The sequence below is a fragment of the Bos grunniens genome, chromosome 8, assembly GCF_055505025.1.
Source record: "Bos grunniens cultivar Pamir isolate PY7600 chromosome 8, Bosgru_T2T1.0, whole genome shotgun sequence".
NCBI classification, from domain to species: domain Eukaryota; kingdom Metazoa; phylum Chordata; class Mammalia; order Artiodactyla; family Bovidae; genus Bos; species Bos grunniens.
This window is the reverse complement of record NC_141172.1, coordinates 84,076,924-84,098,721: the sequence shown is the minus strand read 5'-3', so window position 1 is coordinate 84,098,721 and position 21,798 is coordinate 84,076,924. Positions and strand designations below refer to the sequence as shown.

General features: G+C 52.6%; 1 protein-coding gene across 19 annotated transcripts in view; it reads right to left on the bottom strand.

Annotated features, from left to right (window-relative positions):
• FGD3 (FYVE, RhoGEF and PH domain containing 3) overlaps positions 1-21,798 on the bottom strand; it is a 65,453-nt gene continuing 43,655 nt past the window's right edge. For 5 of the 19 annotated variants that reach the window (XM_086414438.1, XM_086414437.1, XM_086414429.1 and 2 more), the window contains 12 exons: positions 20,506-20,644; positions 19,896-19,954; positions 16,789-16,935; positions 16,353-16,445; positions 15,079-15,158; positions 13,814-13,844; positions 12,786-12,893; positions 11,358-11,420; positions 3,609-3,731; positions 3,154-3,294; positions 1,223-1,369; positions 1-948 (listed from right to left, as the gene is read on the bottom strand). In XM_086414438.1, coding sequence (XP_086270564.1) covers positions 706-948; positions 1,223-1,369; positions 3,154-3,294; positions 3,609-3,731; positions 11,358-11,420; positions 12,786-12,893; positions 13,814-13,844; positions 15,079-15,158; positions 16,353-16,445; positions 16,789-16,935; positions 19,896-19,954; positions 20,506-20,644 — 1,374 coding nt within the window. In that variant the 3' untranslated portion in view covers positions 1-705. Of the gene's footprint in view, positions 952-1,222; positions 1,370-3,153; positions 3,295-3,608; positions 3,732-11,357; positions 11,421-12,785; positions 12,894-13,813; positions 13,845-15,078; positions 15,159-16,352; positions 16,504-16,788; positions 16,936-19,895; positions 19,955-20,505; positions 20,645-21,798 lie in introns of all 19 variants that reach the window. The other 14 variants (XM_086414433.1, XM_086414428.1, XM_086414432.1 and 11 more) reach the window with 7 other exon arrangements.

Here is a 21,798-nt window from a genome sequence, read left to right as displayed (position 1 = left end):
TTGGCTGCCAGTATTTATTTATTTATGCAGATAAGCACTGTCCGCCACCCGCCAGGGGAGGCAGGCACAAATCTTGAGGCCCCACACAATGCCTGTGTGGTCCCCCTGTAGTTTTGCAGCATGGTTATTTAGGAACATACCACTCGCCCCCTTGGGCAACTCCAAATGGAGTGTCAAACTACAAGGCAGCACAATGCTGTGCCCAGTCGCCGGGAGAGGAAAGGGAAGAGAGGTGGAGTCCAGGGGCCAGGTCTGGTTCAGCTCGCATGCATGTAGATGGTGTGGATGGTGGGCAATCACTGGGAGGGATGGCATGACTGCAGACATCCACTAGGTGTCCCTGGGCACCGCCCATGAGCTCCTTCTGTCTTCCGGCACAGGTGACTGCTCATGGCCCACTCAGACAGACTTCACTTGACAGTCACCCTACGCCCAACTCTGGGCCACACGACTGGGCCTGCAGGCAGAAGCCCAGCTCTTTGAGACATGCTGGATGACCTAAGCAGTTGGCTGCCCTTCTCTGGGCCTCATTTTTCTCCTCTCTGACATGGAGGAACCCTCCAGAGCCAAGTGCTGTGTGGCCTGTCGGCCCCTCAGAGGTCCAGGATCTCTTCATGCCCATGTGGAGCCTTGACATCACCTCTCAGAAGAGCATAGGCCCTGCTGTGGTGGCTGTACAGTTAGGAGACATGGCAGAGACTCAGCTCATGGGGCAGCTGGGGCCTGGGGCTGCTGGGCCCCCAGGCTGGCCTGGGATGAATGCCTATGGGCTGCTGAGCTGAGAGCCTCCAGCCACTGCTGCTGCAGCTCGGCAGACGGGGCGCTCAGGTACAAAGACTGCTGGGCCTGCTGCAGCTGCCACACGTGCCTGGCATCCAGTCTCTCTGCAGGGTCCAGCACACTCACCCTGCAGCCGGAGAGGGGGATGGCATGGAGCAGCTGCCCATCCTGCTGAAAAGTAGAGAAACGTCAGCACCCTAGCCTCTGGAGTCCTGGCATCACTAAATACTACCTCCCACAAGTGGGTAGCAGAAGGGTGATTCTGGACAGTCGGGGAAACAGGCCCTAGGGTCACGTGAGCCACCCTCCAAGTGAAGCTGGTCCCAGGCAGCATGGCCCAGGCCTATATGGGCACAGGCCTGAGGCCACGGGCCTGAGGTTCTGGTTGCCGGAGCAGGGTGAACCCCCACCCCCAACGTGGCCCAGTGGACAGAGCACACACCTGGCTGCCTTCGTGGAGGTGTAGCACCAACTCCAGGGAGTCTGACTCAGAGATGGCAGCCCACGCCTTGCTCCATGCTGTGCCGCCATCTGACACCTGCAGGGGGCCGCAGAGCAGGCTGGGTGGGGGCTCCGCAGCGACTGGCTTCTGGGAACGCAGAGGACAAGTCAGGTGAGTCTCACTTGTAAGAGCTACTCTCCTGGGGAAGCATCAGGGCCAAGGCTCTGGGGGGAGAGAGGCAGGAGGGGAAGACAGACTGGACAAAGGCCTAGGCCTAACTGACTTTGCCCAGGGTCACTGCAAAGCCACTTGGGGTTGGGCTGGACTCTCTAGGGAGTGAGACCACAAGAAAGGTCAAAGACAGAAATAAAGGCAGTAGGAAACACTGGAACTGCAGGAAACCAGAATGTGGTGGCTTTTGTGATTTATCTGTACACACACACACATAGGTAAACACCCCTCACACATAACACCACACACATACCACACACATGCACACACACACACACACCCATACCACCCCCCAACACCCACACACACCTCACACACCACACACACACATTCATTCACATATACATCATACATCACACACGCCCTTCTCTCTCTTCTGATGTGTTTAGAGCAGTCATGGACACAACCCCTAGGTCATCAGAAAATCCCTCAGACACACCTGATAAAACTGGTTCCTGCTTGGACCTGGGACACGGGTCTCCCAGATACAGCATTTAAAATGCATGGATGAGAAGGCCAAGGGAGCTGTGCAAGGGACCCCTCTCTCCTCTGTCAAGATAATTCTACACTCAGTTCTAATACACCGATGCACTTAACCTCTAAGACATACAGAGACTCTAACTGGGGCTCTAATCAGAGTCCTGACCCACCTGGATAACCTTCCGTAGAGCCTTTGGGAAGGGAAATGTTATAAACATTATAAATAGCTTCCCAGAATATCCCAATGTGCAGCTGGCCTTGAGAATCATGGACTATGTTATGTGGAGAGAATGCAAAAATGCACTTTTTTGGAAAGCCATATTCTCTTTTTTTCCAGCTTTCCTGTTACCTCATCAAATAGGGACAGTGCCCTTCAAGGAAGGCCTGGAGGGCAGCAACCATCTCCAGAGAACAGGAGGTGAGAAGGAGGCAGGTGTCCTCACTGCCCCCACCGCCCTGATGGCTTGGTCAAGGTGGGAGCAACATCTCACTTCAGCAGGGCCTCCAGGCCTTCAATGAGGGTGACCGTGAGTGAAGATGAAATGTGTTCCCATCTGCTGTGGGCTGAACTGTCTGCCCTTAAACCCATACGTTGAAGCCCTAAGTGCCAGCCCGGCACCCCCCCACCCCCCACCCCCCCCCCCCCCCCCCGCCACACACACACACACACAGTGAGACTGTGTTTGGAGATGAGGCCTCTAAGGAGGTAATTAAGTTAAAATGAGGTTATATGTATGGGCTCCAATCCAATATGATCAGTTTCCTCATAAGTAGAGATTAGGATATCCATAGAGAGAGTACCATGTGAAGACAAAGGGAGATTAAGCCCATCGACAAACCAAGGAGAGAGACCTCAGTTGAAACCAGCTTGCTGATCCCTTGATTTCAGAATTCCAGCCTTAAGGACTATGATGAAATAAGTTTCTGTTGTTTAAGCTGCCCAGCCTGTGGTATTTATTATTCAGCCTGAGCTGACTAAAGCACCATCTAACTCCAGGGTGCAAATGATTCCCAAGCTCTCAACCATGACTAGATCCTATGAAGCCCAACATGCACACAGGAGATATTTGGCATTCAGTTGCTAGCTGCCTGCAGTGGCCTACAGATCCAACTGAGCCTCATCAGTCCTGGCCCAGGAAAGCCAACAGCTCTGGGAGCACCATCTATCAAGGCTTCTGAGGCCTTGTGTCTGGAAGGCTCACCAGACCCAGCCCACCTACCTCTGTGCTCTGCTTGGGCTCCAGGGGCTCCTCAAGGCTGAGGTTCAAGTGGGCCACTGGCTGGGTCAGGAAACACTCTTTGCAGACACGGCTCTGCCTGCCGTTCTCAGCCTTGAATTCAGAGCACTTCCCACAGATGACCTGCAAGACAAGGGCACCTGTGACCCTACCACCCAGGGACAGAAGACTGTCCAGAAGGAGGCTGGAAGGGCCACAGTGACCAAGAGAGATGTGACATCATGTGGAGGGGAAGAGCTTGCCCATGAGCCAGGGGGATCAGGAGCCTTGTCCAGCAGGCAGAGACCCCGAGGCTGGACCCCTTTGGGCCTCCAGGCCCTGCCTTCTTGCTCGGAGGGTCCAGAATCCAGGGGGTCTGTGTGCATGGAAAGAAGATTGGGAGGAGGAATAAAGCACATGGAGGTCCCAACAGTTGGCCTCCTCCCATCTGGACTTACCGCTCCACATAGCTTGCAGTGGTGTTTCCTTTTGGTGATGGAGTTGAAGGTCTCACCACAGCTGCTGCAGCCCTGCTTCTCCTTGTCACGTCTGGTCTTAGAGGACCCTCTCCTGGGCTCAGACTGTTGGAGGCAAACCGCTGCAGTCAGCTTCCCAGCACGTGTGGAGTGGCAGCCGTGTGACACACAGGCAACGCACATGCGGGGCAAGAAAGCTGGACGTGCAGAAGGGAATTGAGCAGGAGCCACGTTGGCCATGGCCCCCTGTTCAGCCCCGCTCCCCAGAAGCTGCCCTGCTATCACACAGAGTGAAATTCCAAGGGGATCAGGAATTCTATGCTTAGAATGACCTGGCCCTCCACAAAGGTCAGTGACGTAACCCTGCCGTGTCTGCAGAGATAACAACCGGAACCCACACCAGGGGAAATGGTGGCTGCTCTGCAGCAAAGTCCAGACGCCGAGGACCGGGTGTCTGCACCCAGCATCCGGCCAGGTGGCCCTTGCTTCCACACTCTTATCCTGCACTGGGCCCCAGAGCGTGGTGCCTGCAGTTGCCCACCCAACACGTGTGAGAGTGCTCTCCTGGGGTGGAGGAGTAGGGTCAGGGGGCTGGACTCCCCTCTCTGTCTCCTCTGATGCTGCCTGAATTTCCCACAAAGGAGGGCACTGATGAGTCTTTTCAGCAAGAGAAGAGAAACAACAGGAAGTCATGAAACATAATGTGGTGTGTGTTCAGAGAGGTTAAAAGACCTTTGAGACAAGTCACAAGAACACACTACAAAATTCTTTTACTTTTGTTTTGCTTTCTTTAACGTATAAACAAGCTGTTTTGTGTAAGGTTTCTCAAAAAGATTTATAAGAACCACATCAAAGTCCTTGGAGCCAAGAGGAATTGGGAGTGGCAGGCAGCAATGGGAGAGAGGTTTTCATTTTCTTCTATCACTGTACTTTTTTCTTAAAAGTATTCATTCCTTTTATGGTAAGCATACATTTACAAATTTTTAAAAAATCTGATGCAGTTTAAAATAAAGGAACAGGTGCATAAATCATGCATGGGAGGTAGATGTCAAGGCGACGTATCGGAAAATTAAAGGTGTTGAGTTCTATAGCTAAGGGAAACAAGCAAATAGCAAAATAACAGACAGTAGCATATGATGTTTATACCGAAAAGGGTACATGCATGAAAAAAAGACTGGAAGGAAGCACACCCTGATGATCCTATTGGCTGTTTGGGGTAGAGTTACTCTTATCTGACTCTCTTATCTGGATTGTCTCAATTGTTCACCAGAACGGCTTGTGAAAGGAGAAGAAAACCAAAAAACATATAGAAAGCAAATCAGTCACTCACTGACCAGCACCCCCAAACCCCCACCCCCCACCTCACACTCCCATTGAGGACTGTGTCCCCTCTGCGCTATGAACAGAAGTTTGAGAGCTGGTGTGGTCTGCTCTGGCCACCTACACCCTGGCCATAGTGACATCAACTGTGTCTAGGACCCCAGCCCCATCTGATGCAACGGCTTGGGAGGTGAGTGGGAGGCAGGCAGGAGTGAGGGTGGGAGTGGGCACTGCCCATGCACTGAGGCTGGGATGGGGGCTCAGAAGTGTTGTCTGATTAGGTTTCTCCATCTGATTAGCAATAGTGCAAGTTAGGGGATAACTCCCAGGCCCCTGCCCTGCCCCTCATCAGCCGTGAGACCCTGCATGAGTCACTTTTCCTCTCCAAGCCTGGTTCCTCATCTGTAAAGTGGAGTAAGGGACAAAGCACAAAGCTGAAGTTGCTCCAGACAGATGAGGCGGGGCTCGCTGCCCGTTATTTCTACTTCGGTGTGTCCAAAACTTCTATAATAAAAATCTGAACAAAATAAACTAGAAATATGTTTAATATAAACTCTGCAAACTTAAGGAGAAAGAGATGCACTGGTCAGGGGTGAGGAGACAGAAAGGAGGGGCTTGTGCTGAATTGTGTCCCCCAAAAGTCATAGTTTGCAGTTCTAACCCCCAGCACCTTGGAACGTGACTGTAATTGGAGAGAGGGCCTTAAAAGAGGTGATTAAAGTAAAATGAGGTCACTTGGGTGGGCCTTAATCCAACATAACTGGTGTCCTTATAAGAGGAGATTAGGACATGGACACGCTCAGAGGCAAGACTACGTGAAGACACAGGGAGAAGATGGCTATCTATATGCCAAAGAGAGATGCTGTAAACAAGAAAAGAACAAAGAGTGTTACTCATCATCCAGTTATATAAGGTTCAGGCACAACCTCTGCAGTCATGACAGTGTGGCCAGAATGAAAAAGCAAGAGGAGACATTCTGTGCGTTGGAGAAACAGGCCCCGAGATAGATGCACATCTCAGAAAGAATTTCAAAGACCTCAGATTCTTGTATCTTCCCATGTACAGAAAAACACCAAAAGTGTTCACTTGAGATATGTGTTCTTTATGATTAGCAGTCATCTTTTACTAAGATAGATGTCTGTCTACATGTATGTCCTAGCCAAAATAAATCCATTCATATCCTGGCTCCTCCCCTCCTCTCTTAGAATCAGTTTCTCAGAGCTGTCTGCTGGGCTACAGTCTTCAGTAAGACCGTGAATAAAACTTAAATTCAACTCTTAAGTTGTATGTTTTTCTTTAAGTCAACAGGCCTCCGGAGAAACCAGCCCTGCCAACACCTTGATCCTGGATTTGCAGCCTTCAGAACTGTGAGCGAATAAGTGTCTGTGGTGCTTTGTTAAGCAGCCTGAACACAGGCCTATGCTCCCCAGCTCTGCTGCCTCTGCTCATAGTCCCCACTGTGGGCCCCACCACTGTGAGGCCAGCTCCAGCCACCTGGTACTAGGAGCCGTGAGACAGCTGGTGCCTCTGAGGGTGACAGGAACACTTATTCCGCCCAAGACCGCCCCCACCCCCGCCACCTTCTCCTCCATCTCATGACCCCTGGCCCCATGGACACTGGGCTTAAGATGTCCCCCTCTGTTTATTCCATGCAGCTCAGGACCTCAGAGCTCTGTGGGTGGAGAACGGGCGGCACAGACCCAACAAGCAACGCTGATGCTCCCCACAGCCGCACGTCTCACCCAAGGCCACCCTGCCATCCGACACGGGCCACCAGCCACACTGTAGCCCTGAGACACATTTGTCTGCCCCACTCAGGGTTCCTTCTTTGGAGACCATCTCCAGAACTGCTAGGGCTCAGACAAGAGGAGGGAAGGGAGGGGCCATCCACCGGTCTGCAGCAGCTGCAGCAGCCCCAGCCCTCCACCAACCTTCAAGGTGACCCTGTCATTCCCATTTTCCAGGTGAGGACACCAAGGGCACGTGGGATGGGCGTGGTCAGAGGTAGGGTGGCTGGATCCACTGGCTTGCCTTCAAGCCCTGACGTATGCCACAGAACCTCAGCTCTCCAGACCCTGAAAACAGCACTGCACAATTGCAGAGAACACCAGGGGACCAAAGGGGCTTCTGGGGTATCCCTGAGGGCCAGGGGGTAGGCAGGGGGCTGGAGGGGCAGGGCTGGCCCACAAGATGGAGGAGAGGCTGTAGTGGGCCAGAGGTGTGTGGCCATGAGCTTGACCTGTGAAGGTCACCAGGACAGCAGGGACCCTGCCCTGGCCAAAGGGACAGAGGGCAGTTCCCAGAGCAGGGCATCTTGGGGCTGGGGCTCAGCAGAGCAACCCTCCTGGCTTCCTTTGTCAGGCAGCAGCTCAGTGCTCAGATAGAGTTCAGGCTAGGTACCAGCTCCCTGCATGCTGAGGACTATAAGCCACTGTGGCCCACCACTGATGCACTACCCCACCAAAAGCTGGTGACCAGGTGGCTGGGGTGAGCCCACCTGTGTTGCTGGGGACAGGTCTTGGCCAACCATACTTCCTGTTTGGATGAGGATACAGAATAGGCCAACAAAAGGGAGAGGCTTAGATTTTCTCTCTGGGTGTGGAGACATTGGAAAGGCTGGGCCAAGTCTAACCGGGGAGGTGTGGAACCGTGGCTTTCTCCACTAACAGCCAAGTGACTCCACCCGCAGTGCTCCAAACACACAAGTGTGGGCCTGGGAGGACATATGTGCCAAGGCCTGTTTCATGAAGCGTTTTCTCTTCAGCAGATTCACTTACAAAGCAGGGAAGCAGGAGGAAAATTCAGGTTAAGAAGTGGGTCCCAAACAGTGGTCCTGACAACCGGCCCCGGAAGACAGAGCCACACAGTTATCATCCGTCCTGAAGGGTGTGGACATTGGCCTACGTCTCAGGCCCTGCCCAGTGAGGCCCAGCCCCTCTTCCTCTTGTGGGCAGCTCTGTCCCAGGGCCCTGGAGGGTGGGTTGTACTAAATTTGTGCATGCTGAGGAGACGGTGGCAGGGGTGGGGCCTTCCTCGGCATCATGCAGGGGTCCATGTGTGGTCACGGTGGGTCAGGGACTCTGACATTTCTGTGCTTCTGAGAAGAGAGATGTAACTTTTACAGAACAGGGAAGTCTTTGGCTTCTGCAAGGCCCCCTTGCAAAACTTCCTGGTTTAGCTTCTCTTAGGAAAGACGGCTTGTGGAAATTGTGTGTCTGAGGACAGCACCAGGAAATCAAACCAGCACACCAAGAGTGAAGTTACATTTCCTCTCCAAAAGCTTACATCTGGCATGTTGTAGCAAAGATCACTCTTTCTAGTGTCAGAATTAAAACCCACTTTTGGGTACTTTCCACAAATATCCACTGAGTACGTCTTGGACTCGCCTTATACAGCGGGAGCTTCACTGAGTTGCCCTGGGTCCACTAAAATCTGTGCTCACCAGAGACACAAATGAGAAGAACCATGGCCAGGCCACATGTGCCGGGGCCAGAGCTACGAGTCTGTTGCTAACAGATGTCTGTCTATTGTAGGGCCCTGGCCTGGCTTGGGGTGGGTAAAGGAACTGGGACAAGGAGGCCTGAACTTGAACTGTGATCTCAAGCATCTGCGAGTCAGAGACGCTGCAGAGCCCTGAGAAGACTGAGCCCCAGGTGGGAGAAAGAGGGGCGGCCTGCTCATCCACTGACTGAGTGTCGCTGTCACTGCCCCGCAGGCTGCAGCCTGGCCTGGACAGACCCCTGGGCTGGGCTGAGGCCCTGACCCTCAGGGGCTCTCAGTTACCTTTTCACCTATAAAAGGAGTTGGGCGACCAACTGGAGGGGCACCCAAGTGGCCAACAGGCATCTGACATAGTTTCTCTCTCTCTTCCTCCTATCCAGGAGAAGGTAGGGGTGGAGGGTGAGGAATTGCCCAAGGCCTCATGTCAGGACCCAGTCACAGGTTAAAACATTAAACATGTGGCTTTCAGGTCCTTCCAGCTAGAAGATTCTCCAGTGGGCACTGCCTGCCCTTGTGTGCCAGCCACACCTCCTGCTTCTCTCTCCCTGCCTTGGCACTGGATCCTCCTCGGTGCCTCCTCCCTAACCATGCAGCCTGCAGCCATTCCACTTCTCCTTGCATCCCAGGGCTGAGGCCTGCTATGGACTCACCCAACAAAGAATGGGGGTTGCTCATGGCTCTTGATGCCTTGTAGCCCACCCCAGGCCGAGGGTCAGATAGCAGAGGGCCCTGCATGGGGTCCAGCTCAGCTCCCCTGTGGAGGCAGGGAGAGGCAGTGCTTTATGCGAAGGGCCAGCATGGAGGCTGGCAGAGACCCCTGGCCAAGGGACCCAGGGGCCAATTGGAAAACTGCAGAGGCCCCATCTGTCATTTCTCTCTGGTCAGTTACACAGAGGAAGCCTGAACGTGCGGATTCTTTTCATGACATTCCTAGACGTTCCCGAAAGGAGCCCAGTAGCACAGTGCAAGCCTTATGTGTACAGTTTTGTGATTCATAAAGCTTATAATGGGCTGCTTCATGAGGGAAACACTTGCCAGTGATCCTGGGGTCAGCTGTGAAGGCCTCACAGATGAGGCATTCTGCACAGAGGGGGCAGCAGGTACACAGGCCCTGGGACATGGCTAAGTGAGGGGGACCAGGGCGTGGTCGGGGAGGGTGGGCTGGAAAGAAGGCAATGCGAGACAGGGTCACGATGTGGGAAGCCCCTCAGGGAGTTTGAAGGGCTGTGATAAGACCATCTCTCCCCTACTGACCACGCGGCTTTTAGATTTCCTGACTTTGAGTTCAAACAAATTAGCGCAGGCTGCTTCTGACCCCCCAGCATACTGTGTGGCAGAAGTATCACTCAAATAAGGGGGCTCCTTCCTCTCAATTGGTCCCTGAACCCCACCATGCTCTAGAAAAGCTGTATCTTTCCCTCAGAGCCCAAGAACTTCTCAAGGGTTTCCCAGTGCCTGCAATCCAAGACATGTCAGGTCAGGGGTCATGTGTGACCTCGCAAAGCCTCTGCTCTTGTAACAGAGCCGGGGGGACACTGGTGCATCTGTTCTGGGGCCTCAGCAGGGGCTCAGTGCTATCAATGCATGGATGTTGTGGGAGGAGATTAGTTTTCTTACTAAAAATCTAAGTCAGGACAGGAACACTTACTCCCCATAACAAGCTAGGCAGCTGTCCCTCCCTCTGCTGCTGTCCCAGGAAAGTCCAGTCACACCACAAAGTCTGGGGTCGAAGGCTAGGTCTCCTCACCTGTCAAGCCCATTTCCGCTTCCTAAAATGAGTTGTCCTTCACAACCGCCAACCCAGGATGGCGGTAATGACCAGCAGGGTGGCACTTGTAGCCAGAAAAGAAGGAGCTCTAGAACTGGTACTAAATTCAGGCAGACTTTGCTGTCCGACTGGGGTGCACCTGCCCCGAGGGGAATGGTCTTGATAAGGGTGTGAGAAAGAGAAGTGGGGGAGGGAAGGAGAGGCAGGCATGGAGGAGAGAAGGTGGGGACAGTACTGACCCACCCACAGGAGATGTTCCTTTCTAGGAGCAAATACCCTGTTGGGTGTCAGGCTGGGCCTCAGGCCCCCACTCGTTCTTTCGAGCCTGGAAAACTGAGGAACAGGGCCAGGTAGGGCTCGTGGTAAAGAATCTGCCTGGAGATGCTAGTTCGATCCCTGGGTTGGGAAGATCCCCTGGAGAAGGAAACGGCCCCCCCTCCAGTATTCTTGCCTGGAAAATCCTATGGACAGAGGAGCCTGGAGGGCTACAGTCCATAGGGTCACAAAGAGTTGGACATGACTGAGCGTGCACACACAAGGGCAAAGCAGGGGTGCCCAGGAGAATCCCCTCTCAGGATGCGGGGCACAGCACCTCCCTGGGAGTCTAGGGTTATAACTGTCATCAGACTTCATGATGATTAGGCCCCGTGGTTAATAACGACGCTCCCCTGTACTGCATACTCCCTGCATGCAAGGCAAGCACATTTGCCCTCCTGCTTCATCTCCCAACCAACAGAGTGGGCGGGGCTCAGGCATAGTCCCATGGCCTGGCCCTGTCAGAGTGGGGACAGGACACAGGCCGTCCCTGGACACACCATCTTTGCCCACACTGACTGAGCATCCTGAGGGCCAGGCACCACCTTGATGCACATTGATCCAGGGCTATTCTATTCATGGTAAAGAGCACAAGTCTTCAGAAGATCTTAGCTGTGTAACCTCCACCCACCCCAAAAAATGGACATTTGGGTCCCAGCAGGCTTACTCCAGCCCTCTCCCGACAGGCCCCAGAGGCCATCACTGTAAGGACGCAGGTCTCATGGAGTAGGGGGAAGGCTTACCCCTAAGGACTCACCCTCAGGTCACCCTGATCTGACCCCAACTTCTACCTCCCACCCATGCCAGCAGCTGAGGGGGTAACTCACCCCTGAAACTCCCCCTCCACTGTTGGCTGGCACTGCAGGCACCTCGGAGCTGGGGCTCATCATCTGGAAGGGACAGAGACAGCTGGCATGAGCAGAGGTTCCATGACCACATGCTGACATCCAGTGTAATGTTGGAACACCACCATTTCTTCTGTCTGATCACAGGGTCAGGAGAAAGACGGTTGGGGCCTAGCATTTGCTATAATTCTGACAATCAGCCCCTCCCTGGCCTGGCTGAGGACTGAAGGCATCCCAGGAGAGTTATCATTTCCCAGCTGGGGGTGGGGGAAGGTGGGCAGGTATGAAGCTTCTCAAGGTCCCTTGGGCCTGGCTGGCTACATCACACCACGTGAGGTGGCCCTGGGTTCTAGCTCCTTCCTCTGGCATTCATGGAGAGCTCAGTGCCCTGCCTTCTATGGTCAGGCTCTGCCTCTGCATCGACTTTAATAGCAGGTATGGGGTGGGGCAGGGGGATTCTGTTTTCAGGTCACCTCTGTTCAAGCTAGGAGACAGAGCTTTTCCTGCCTGGGGATGACACAAAGTTTTCTTCCAAAATAGTCCAGAAAGCAGACAAAATGGAGATTTAATGCAAATATTAAGTGGATAACGAGGTGGCCTGTGGGCCACAGGGAGGACCAACCAGGCCTGGTGTCTGGGACACTGAACTGTTGAGCCAGTCTGGGCTGGGCATCAGGGATGTCTCTGAGGCCTCTCACCATGAAGTCACGTTTGGTTGTGCCCACACAGAGAGTCCCTTGGACTGCAAGGAGATCCAATCAGTCTATTCTGAAGGAGATCAGCCCTGGGATTTCTTTGGAAGAACTGATGCTAAAGCCGAAACTCCAGTACTTTGGCCACCTCATGCGAAGAGTTGACTCATTGGAAAAGACTCTGATGCTGGGAGGGATTGGGGGCAGGAGGAGATGGGGACGACAGAAGATGAGATGGCATCACCAACTCGATGGACATGAGTTTGAGTGAACTCCGGGAGTTGGTGATGGACAGGGAGGCCTGCCATGCTGCGATTCATGGGATCTCAAAGAGTCAGACATGACTGAGCAACTGAACTGAACTGAACACAGAGGGGATGGCCAGGGCCTAGGGCCACCTATCTGGCCGTGGGTGGGGATCCTGCTTCCCTGCTCTCCCCAGGCCTGGGGGCGACTCCCCATTGGGAGGAAGCCACCCCTGCTGATATGATCACAGCCCCTAGTGCACGTGAGAGGACAGCAGATCACGTAGCAGCTTCATCCAGCCCTGTCTTTCCCTCCCTCCATTCTGAGCGCCGACCACACCTGCAGGGAGCAGGGGTCCCCACATGGATGCTCAGTAAAGGTGGGCACAAGGAGAGTGTGGGGACCAACTTCCCTCCCAGATACCAGTCCTTGCGGAAAGGGCCTAGGTCACCCAACAGGTACTGGCTCTCACAGGGGGTTCTGGGGTGAGGGGGGAATTCTCATCCTGGCTGAAGGAGCCACTGAAGGCCTTGAAAGTCTGGCTGTTCTGCTTGTGCTTCTCAATGGTGGCTTGAATGACCTGAAACAACCACAGAGAACAAGGGCCCTCAGAAAGCATTTCAGGAAGGTCAGGACAGGGTCCTATGGTCATTGCCTTTCCCCCTGACCAACAGCTTCACATTTCGGCAATAGCCCCCCCATAAGGTGAGGAAACAAGGCTCAGGGATGTGACCAGTGACTGACAAGGTCCCCACTCCAGTTCCCATGGATCCCAATGCCACCCCACATGCAGTGCTCCAAGCCCAAAGCAGACACTCTCTGGGAACCTTTTATATGGATTTGAGGCCGTGTTTTCATTTCCTGCAACTGCATTACCATCTAGTATCTGTTTGAATTTCCTTTTTCTCCTCTCACTCAGATTTCTCTTCTATGGATTTTGTGAACCACACTTCACTAATGGTTAGCATTTGGCCTGGTGGTGGTCTGCCCACCCTGCTCACTGCCTTGGTCTTCACACTGCCTTGGCCCTCCTGACCGATATCCCCGCCATGGCCAGCTCTGAGCTGAGCCTGTTCTGGCTGCCCCATGATGCTGCCTGGCCTGTCACTGGAAGTGCAGACTCCATCCTGGAAGTCAAACTGCTCTTTCCACACAATGCATCGCTCCTGCCAGCCATGGAGAGAAAGGTGACAAGGACCCGCCTTCAAACTTCCAGCCAGTAGGGATTCTCCCCAGGGTGAAGGCACCTCCCTGTATTCCCACTTCCAGGCCTTTACATTTATTTGTTTACTGAAGAGGAGCCCCAAATAAGAGAATGGATTCAAACTTTGGATTCTGAAGGTACTTAGAAGCTTGGTCAATCCACCACTTCAAGGTGGATAGATGGATGGGCAACACCTGAAGGGCCACAGGGCCATCCCATCCCTTGCTCCAGAATGAAATGACTATGCTGCTCAAGACTTTGGTCATTTGGTGACTTTAAAACTTTAGGAGCTTTACCTGAATCCATTCTTTCTTCTCCTCTTCCGTCCTATAAAAGCCAAAACAGTATTTTATTAATTTTGTCTTGAAAGTGAAAGTGAAGTCACTCAGTCTTGTCGAACTCTTTGCAACCCCATAGGCTGTAGCCTACCAGGCTCCTCCATCCATGGGATTTTCCAGGCAAGAATACTGGAGTGGGTTGCCATTTCCTTCTCCAGGGGAGCTTCCTGATCCAGGGATCGAACCCAGGTCTCCCACATTGTAGGCAGACGCTTTACCAGCTGAGCCACCAGGGAAGCCCTAATTTTGTCTTAGATACCTAATTTTGTCTTAGATACTATAAACCATTGACTCCTCTCAGCTCTGCAGCAAACGCCTGAGCTGCTCACTGCCTGGAAGTACAATTCAAGGCTTGGAAGAGTGGCCCCACAGGCTGTGGGACAATGAGGCCAGTATCACCAAGTGCAGCCGGGTTGAGTGTGACCAAGTGGAGTTAGATATGGCCATGTGGGTTCAGGACGGTTCAGGTGTGCCCAGACGAAGTCAGGTGTGACTGTATGTGGTTAAGCTTGGTATGCAGAGCCCTCTGCAGTGGATGTAAATCAACACCACCCTGGGCCACAGTGGGTCATAGATGGGCTCTCCCACGTACTGCTGCAAGTCAGAGAGAGCCTGGCACCACCTTACAAGGTAGTGTGATAATAGCCACCAAAATTTAAAGTGGACGTGCTACTCTTTGGCCAGCAATTCCTCTTCAAGAATCTGTCAGATGTACATAACAACACATCTGTACAAAGCTTGGTTCATGGACACTGCTTGCAGCACCATTTGCAACAACAAGACCCCAGAGGAGCCTAGATGCCCATCAGTGGGAACCAGCCAATGACCATAGTGGAAAATTATCGTACTTTAGAAATCATATATGGGATGATTTCTAATAAATTAAGTGAAAAAAGCAAGATGCAGAACAAACTAGACAGAAAATGGTCATCTGTGATTAAAAAAAATAGATACATGTATGTATGGGGACAAAAATTCCAGAAGGATGCTTCAGAGATGGTTAAAAATGTCTGCTGGGGGTGAGAAACAGGAAGTGGGTAGAGGCCTAATTTTCACTGACTTCCCCTTAGTACTGTTAACATTTTAAACCACAAATAAGCCAGTTAAATGAATAAATAAAAAATACATCAAAAGGTTATCCAGTTTAGAAAAGGAAGCCATCTGCTAAAATTTCAGGTCAAACACACTCACACAGCAGCAGACACTGAGGCAGCTGACCCTACCGAGTTTGTAGCTCCAGGGATCTTTTCTTTCCAGTTATGATGAATGTGTGGGCTGCCCCTGACTTGACGATATCCTGCACCTAAAGGCACACAGCCAAGGACAAAATGAAAACAGTGTGTCACTCAGCAGGGCCTGGACTCTGGACTCACACTGTCACTCAGACTTGGAGGGTTTTCCCTGAGAATGGGGCAGAGGGGGCCCAGAGGGTCTGCAGGGAAGGTGTCCAGCTTAGGGTCATGGTTGCTGCGGGCGACTGTATGAGTCAGTCCATGGGGGGAGGGTGGACCACTGACCTGCCCACGCAAGGCTAAGACCACTCATCCACTGTTCTTAGAACTGTGCCAGCCAAATGTGTCTGTTCTTGGAGTTTCCCAGGAAGTCAGTGCCAGTGCCTTTCCCCACAAGGTACCCCCCAGACACTCCTGACACACAGGATGAAAATCTGAGAAAAGCCAGGAGGATCCCCACTTCTCTGCAGGAGTTTCTGAGGCCCCATGGGCTGGTGCCTTGGATCAGGGGCATCTGCAACAAGGAGCCATCCTTCATCCCCTACACTCCTCATTCCCTCAGCTGGACGTGGCCCACAGGCAGGCCACTATCAGAAGGGATTTTTTTTTTTGTATCACTAGCAAATCTCTACTTTTCAGAATAACTAAGTACTTTGATTTAGCCAGCATTTTTGGAGTGCCTGTTAATTCAAAGTACTCCCCCACAGGAGAAGGGGCACTGATTCCAGCTCCAGTAGCCGCACAGCATAAGACATCGATGGACTCAAGGAAGAGGGACGGCAAGAACAACAAGCCGTCTGGATTTGGGGTACAGATGTCAGCAGAACCTCATCCGGGTTCCAGATTGGTGCAGGAGTGGAGGGAGCATAGGACCAAGGACCAAAGAACAAGGACGCCCAAAGAGCAAAGTGCCCAAGCATGGGCACCCCATCTGTATTCACCTCAAGCTTCCCTTAGAGTCTGTAAAGGGAACCCTGAGTGCTGGGTACAGGAGACAGCTTGGTCCTGCCATGGCCCTGCCATGGCAGCCTGCCAACATGAAGCCTACACGTGCTGGAAGGTAGGCCAAGCTGAGGGGCAGGGATCCTGCCCACTCAGTCCAGGATGCCAGGACTCAGAGATGTTCCTGCACGCCTGGATCAGGACAGAAGCAAGGCTCAGAGAAGCAGGCAGATGACCAGTCGCACAGCAGTGAGTGCCCTGTGTCCCTCCACCTGCTCTGTGCTTTCCCAGGGGAACAGATTGCGTGGGAGGGGCTCACCCACCTGGAGGCCGGAAATGTCCATCTTCTCCCGGACACTGAACTTCTGGCCCATAAGCCGCAGTTTGGGCACACAGTAAAGGATCATGCTGTTGAACTGCGATAGGGACGGGCAGGCACGCGATGAGGGGTGTCTGACCCCAGAGAGGAGCACCCTAGGGAGGAGGTGGGGCGTGCCCCTGGCGGTGGTGGACAGGGCTAGGTGGGGCTGGGCTGAATGTGGGCGTGGCGAGGGCATGCTAGGGGGTGGGCTGAGGGTGTGGCTTAGCCGCTGGGCGTGGCTTTGCCGCTGGTTGGGTCTGGGCTGGGTGAGGGTGTGGCTGAGTGACCCGGTGGGCCAGGACTCTGCGTCTGGGCTGGGTGAGGCCCGGCAGGGTTGTGGCTCTGCAGCTGGGTTGGGCAGGAGTGGGCAGGGCTGGTGTGATTGGATGGGGGCTCACCAGGAAGAGGTGGCGGTCCTGGGTGGTGCCATTCTTGGCCGACAGCTTCTGGATGTGGCCCTCCTTGATCAGCTCGTTCGCAGGGTTGACGATGTCCTCCTCCCCACCCAGTCTCTCGTACACCTCCAAAAGCTTATGCATTTTCTCCTAAGAGAGACACGGGGCTCAGGCAGCTCCACAACCACAGGGACTGGAGGCCTGCCAGGGCTGGGGACCCAGAGATGAATGGAACCCTGCCCTCCAAGTGTGGACCAGAACCAAGATGGGACCATGAGCCTGTGTACAACCAGATGTGAGGGGAAACATGGGTGACACTCAAGTTGGGCACTGAAGAACAGAAGTTCACCTCGCATGTTAATAATAACTATTCAGTTGTAACAGCAGCTAGCACCATGTGCCCTGCCCTGTTCTACACATAGTATACTTAATACACATAGTGTATTTAACCTAATTCTAGCACAGGTTCTATGAGGCAGATCCCATGATTATCCTCAACCTATAGACAGAGAAAGACTTCCCTGGTGGCTCAGACGGTAAAGCGTCTGTCTACAATGCGGGAGACCCAGGTTTGAGCCCTGGGTTGGGAAGATCCCCTGGAGAAGGAAATGGCAATCCACTTCAGTATTATTGCCTGGAAAATCCCATGGACAGAGAAGTCTGGTAGGCTACAGTCTGTGGGGTCGCAAAGAGTCAGACACGACTGAGCAACTACACACTTCATAGACAGAGAAACTGAGACACAGAGAAATTGAGTAACTTGCTGGAGGTGCTTCAGCTAGAGAACCGGGACTGGCTCTCTTGGCCTCCACACTGCATGCCAGTGCCTTCTATGGGGAGGCAGTGAAGGCCTTGGGTCAGAGGAGATACGCTGGGCCCCTCTTGTGTTTTAGCCTTACCGGTTTCCTGCTCCACCCTCAGATGGCCCAGGGCCATGATAAGACCAGACCTCTGCCGAGCCTCAGGTCATCTCCCTCCGGCCTCAAGACTGGTTGTGGTCATATGGTCAACCAGCTCCCCTGGGGTATGAGGGGAGAGGATAGGCAATTCATTGTTACAGCTCTGGGCTGAGAGGCACCTAAGCCAGGAATGAAGGAATGAACACAGCAAAAGGCAGAGCTGAGCCTAAGGAACCTTAACCCAGCAACAAAAAGAGTAGATCCACTATGCTACAGCAGCCACTGCCCTTGGATCTGACCAGTCTAAATCAGCACGCCCTGGAAACAGGCTGGTTTAGTTGGCCCTTCTGTCTCTGGTATGGAAACAAGTGGTAGAAATGGGCGTGGGAGCAGAAAGGGGACCCCAGCATAGAGATTAAGGAGGAGCAGACAAGGCAGGGCCAAAGGGCCTGTGTGTCCTGGAGGCTAGGCATGCAGACAGCACGTTGGAGAGCTTGTGTGTGTACCTGGGAGGCGATGGCAGGTCAGGAGGGCTCTGAACAGGGAGTGACAAAATAAGCAACCCATAGAAGGCTCTGAGCAGAGAAAGGTGGATCAGAGTCTGGGGAGACTGGAGGTGGGGAGGCTGCAGCGGTGGTCCAAGATGAGGAGATTACAGATAGATAGGTGGAAGCGTGAAGAGGCTCCTGTGAGCACACACTGATAAACCGTCCCCTGCACCTGATAAGAGCCCCCAGACTGTCACAGAGGCCTCACCAGACTTGGAGTGAGAACTGCCACATGGTGAATATGGTATAGTGTGATGGGAGTCCATCCCATGCCCCTCCGAGATGTAGGCCCACAGCAGCTCCTCCAAAGGTCCATGGCCTCTATGTGACCTCATGACCATGGAGTTCCATGAAGCAGCTCTTTCTCCTCCATTAGATTTAGTATTAAGGACAAAAAGATGGGAAATTAGATTAAAAAGGATCTAGAGTGAAATGTTGCCTGTTTTGGTTGCTGTGGGTACCCCCAAAGCAGACCCAATCCTGGGGAAAGTCAGGTAGGAGGACATAGGACATGGATCACACATAACAAGAGCTTCCCCAAAACAGGCTGCCCATCTCTCATTTCTCACTGTTGAGAGATGTGGGGGTCAAAGAAATATTTCCCTTTCTTTCTCCTCTCAAAAAACAGCAGTGCCCATGTGAAAGTAAATAGGTCCCAGGACTGAGGGAACCAGGGCTGGATAGAGACTGTGGCAGCCTGGAGAGCCAGCTCACTCAGAAGATAACCTCCTCTCATCCTAGGTTGAAGTGTGGCCCTGGGGTTTTCAGGGTTTTCAGGGTTTTCCAGTAAAGCCAAGAATTTGGATTCTCCTGTGAAATGCCCTGATCTAAAATTCCGGGTAAGGAATTAGAAATTCTTACACTATGTCCAGGCAGTGTGCAGGACAAACAAGGGCTGTGATGAAACAATGCCAGCTGGGTCAAAAGGTGTTGGTAGGAGCTAGGAGGCCTCCCCATCTGCAGACCCCATTGCTCAGAGGTGTTAGATCAACAAGAGGACACCTTCAGGCTGTATTTGGAGATGGGGCCTTTGGTAGATGATTAAGTTTAGATGAGGTCATGGTCATGGGGTGGGAGAGGGGATCATGATGAGATTACAGCCCTAATAAGAGAGACATCAGAGAACTTGCTCTTTCTTTTTGCCAAGTGAGGACAGCGAGAAGGTGGCTGTCTACAAGCCAGGAATCAAATCTATCAACACCTTGATCTTGGACTTCGAGCCTCCAGATGGTTAGAGTAAATGTCTGCTGTTTAAGATGTCTAGTCTACAATACTTTGTTATAGCAGCCCCAGCTGACAGAGCTTGAATGAATGAATGAACAATCAAATGAGCGATGCTGACACTGAGAGCTAACACTGAACTGTACCAGGTCTTGTTTTGAGCACTTTATGTAGAGTGATTTGATCCCCATGATCCCCAAGGAGACAAGTATTGTCAGTGATCTCATTTTGCAGATGGGGAAACTGAGGCACAGGGTCCTGTATAGCTTACTAGCAATCATCAAGCTAGTAAGGGGCAGGCCTGTATAGCTCTCAGCAGAGCCTCTGTCTTCCTGGGGGCAGGTGGGTAAGTGTGCATACTGATGATGCTTGGCCCACCCTGTGCTTGCCCTGCCCTAAACTGCTGGTTCCTCAGGCATCTTCTGGGAATGCCCACACTCACCATTTTCCGAATGGCAGCGTTGGAGTGGTTGGCAGCTGTGGAGATGAGCTCCAAGGACCCTGCAGAAAGATGACAGAATCTAGCTACAGGGCACCTGATGGCGCCGCAGGTCTTTCCCCCATGAGGCTGAGTGCCAGGCTCTGCCCTGTGCCTGTCCTTTCCCATGGCTGTACCAGGTGCTCATTAGAACTGGCCCAGGGTGGGGCAGTGCAAGCTGGCAGACGTGTCCCATTTGCTGGGGGTCTGCCAAGGCTGGCGTCCCATTCCCCTGTGCAGATCCTGCCCCATGCTGCCGATCAGCTGCTGCCTGTGCACCAGGTACAGCCTTGCCAGCCCCACAAGGTCCTCCATGAGCCCTAAGCTCTGCCAGCACTTAGCAGTTCCCTCCACAGGAACATCATCCTCTCCTCACACTGCAGTGGGGCAGGGGAGGTTTTCCCTTGCACTCACTCAGTCGCTTCCTGCTTAGGGGTCAGTTGGAACTCTTTCCTTCTGTCTCTGTCTCTGTCTCTCTATCTCTGCCTCTTTGTCTCTATCTTTCTGTCTGTTTGTCTCTCTCGATGTGGGTTTTCAGCAGGAGCCCCAACTCCCACCACCCAGGCCAGCTCACTCTCTGCATCCTTCCAGTCTGGGGCATCCTCTGGGAGCCTCTTCAGATAGTCCTTGAGCAGCAGCTCATAGCGGGGGACCCTCTGCACGGGCTCCAGCATGTGGTGCTGCAGGGTCAGGTTTCCGCACAGCTCCTGCTTCTGTGGGGTAGACAGAGGAGGTGTGGGGCACCCATGGGCAGGCATGCGGCTCCCAGGCACACTCCACACTTTCAGCTTCTGCAGCCCCCAGAAGGCTGCCTGGAGAACCCACAATTGACTGACTGCAGGCCACATCTTACACAGAGGAAACTGAGGCTTGGAGAGATTGAACAATGGAGTGAGGAGCTGCACCCCAGGCAGGCCTGCTCTAGACCCAGTGCTGGCACTTTTATATACATCTTCGTTGGAGACTGTTCTGTGCGGACAGCTGGGAGGGCCCAGCTGCAAGTGAGCGGGTGAGGGTGTAGGGGTGGCAGGTAAAAGGGGAGAAAGAAGCACTCAGAATCAGAGATATCCTCTCTGGGGAGAGATGGGGATGCTGAGAGATGCAGGCAGATCCAGGACTCTATACTAAGAAATCATGAGTGATGTGATTACAGTGGGATCTGAGGACAACCCAGAAAGTTATCAAGGGGCCACCCCAAATCTGAACCTGTCCTTCAAAGCCTTGGCACAGAGGGCTCAGTGCCCATTAACTCTCCAGGGTACAGTGAGGAATGTAGGTGCACGTATGCATGTGTGAACATGTGTGTGTACACATGTGCACATGTGTTACATATGTACATATATGCATGTGGGTGCAGGTGGCTCATACTTAAAATATTTTTAAAAGAATTACTTTATTTAAATTGGTGAATGTGGCCAATTAAAACCCTCAAATTTTGTATGGAAAACAAAATCTTAAATAAAGTTAAAAAATAAAACATCAATGGGGAAAAATAATTTGCAACACATTTGAGAGTTAACAGCTGACACTCTTAACATGTAAAATCTGCATGAATTAGTAAGAAAAAGACCAACAGGGCAGTAGACAACAGTAACCAGAGTTGTAAACAGTCTGTTTGCAAAAAAAGAGAAAAAAAAATGGATGCAACATTTTCCTAAGTGTTTGCACCAGCCACAGAAGGATGCTCTGGAGGGAGACTGGCATTTGGATCCTGGTCCTATTGAATAATAGTTTGTGATGACACGATCGCACAAACTTTTTGAGCCACAGTTTCCTCTTCCATGAAATGAAAATGATGATTTGTCTCTTGGAGTTATTTTAAAGATCAAAGCATTAATAGAGCGTCTGGACACATCCCACAATTTTA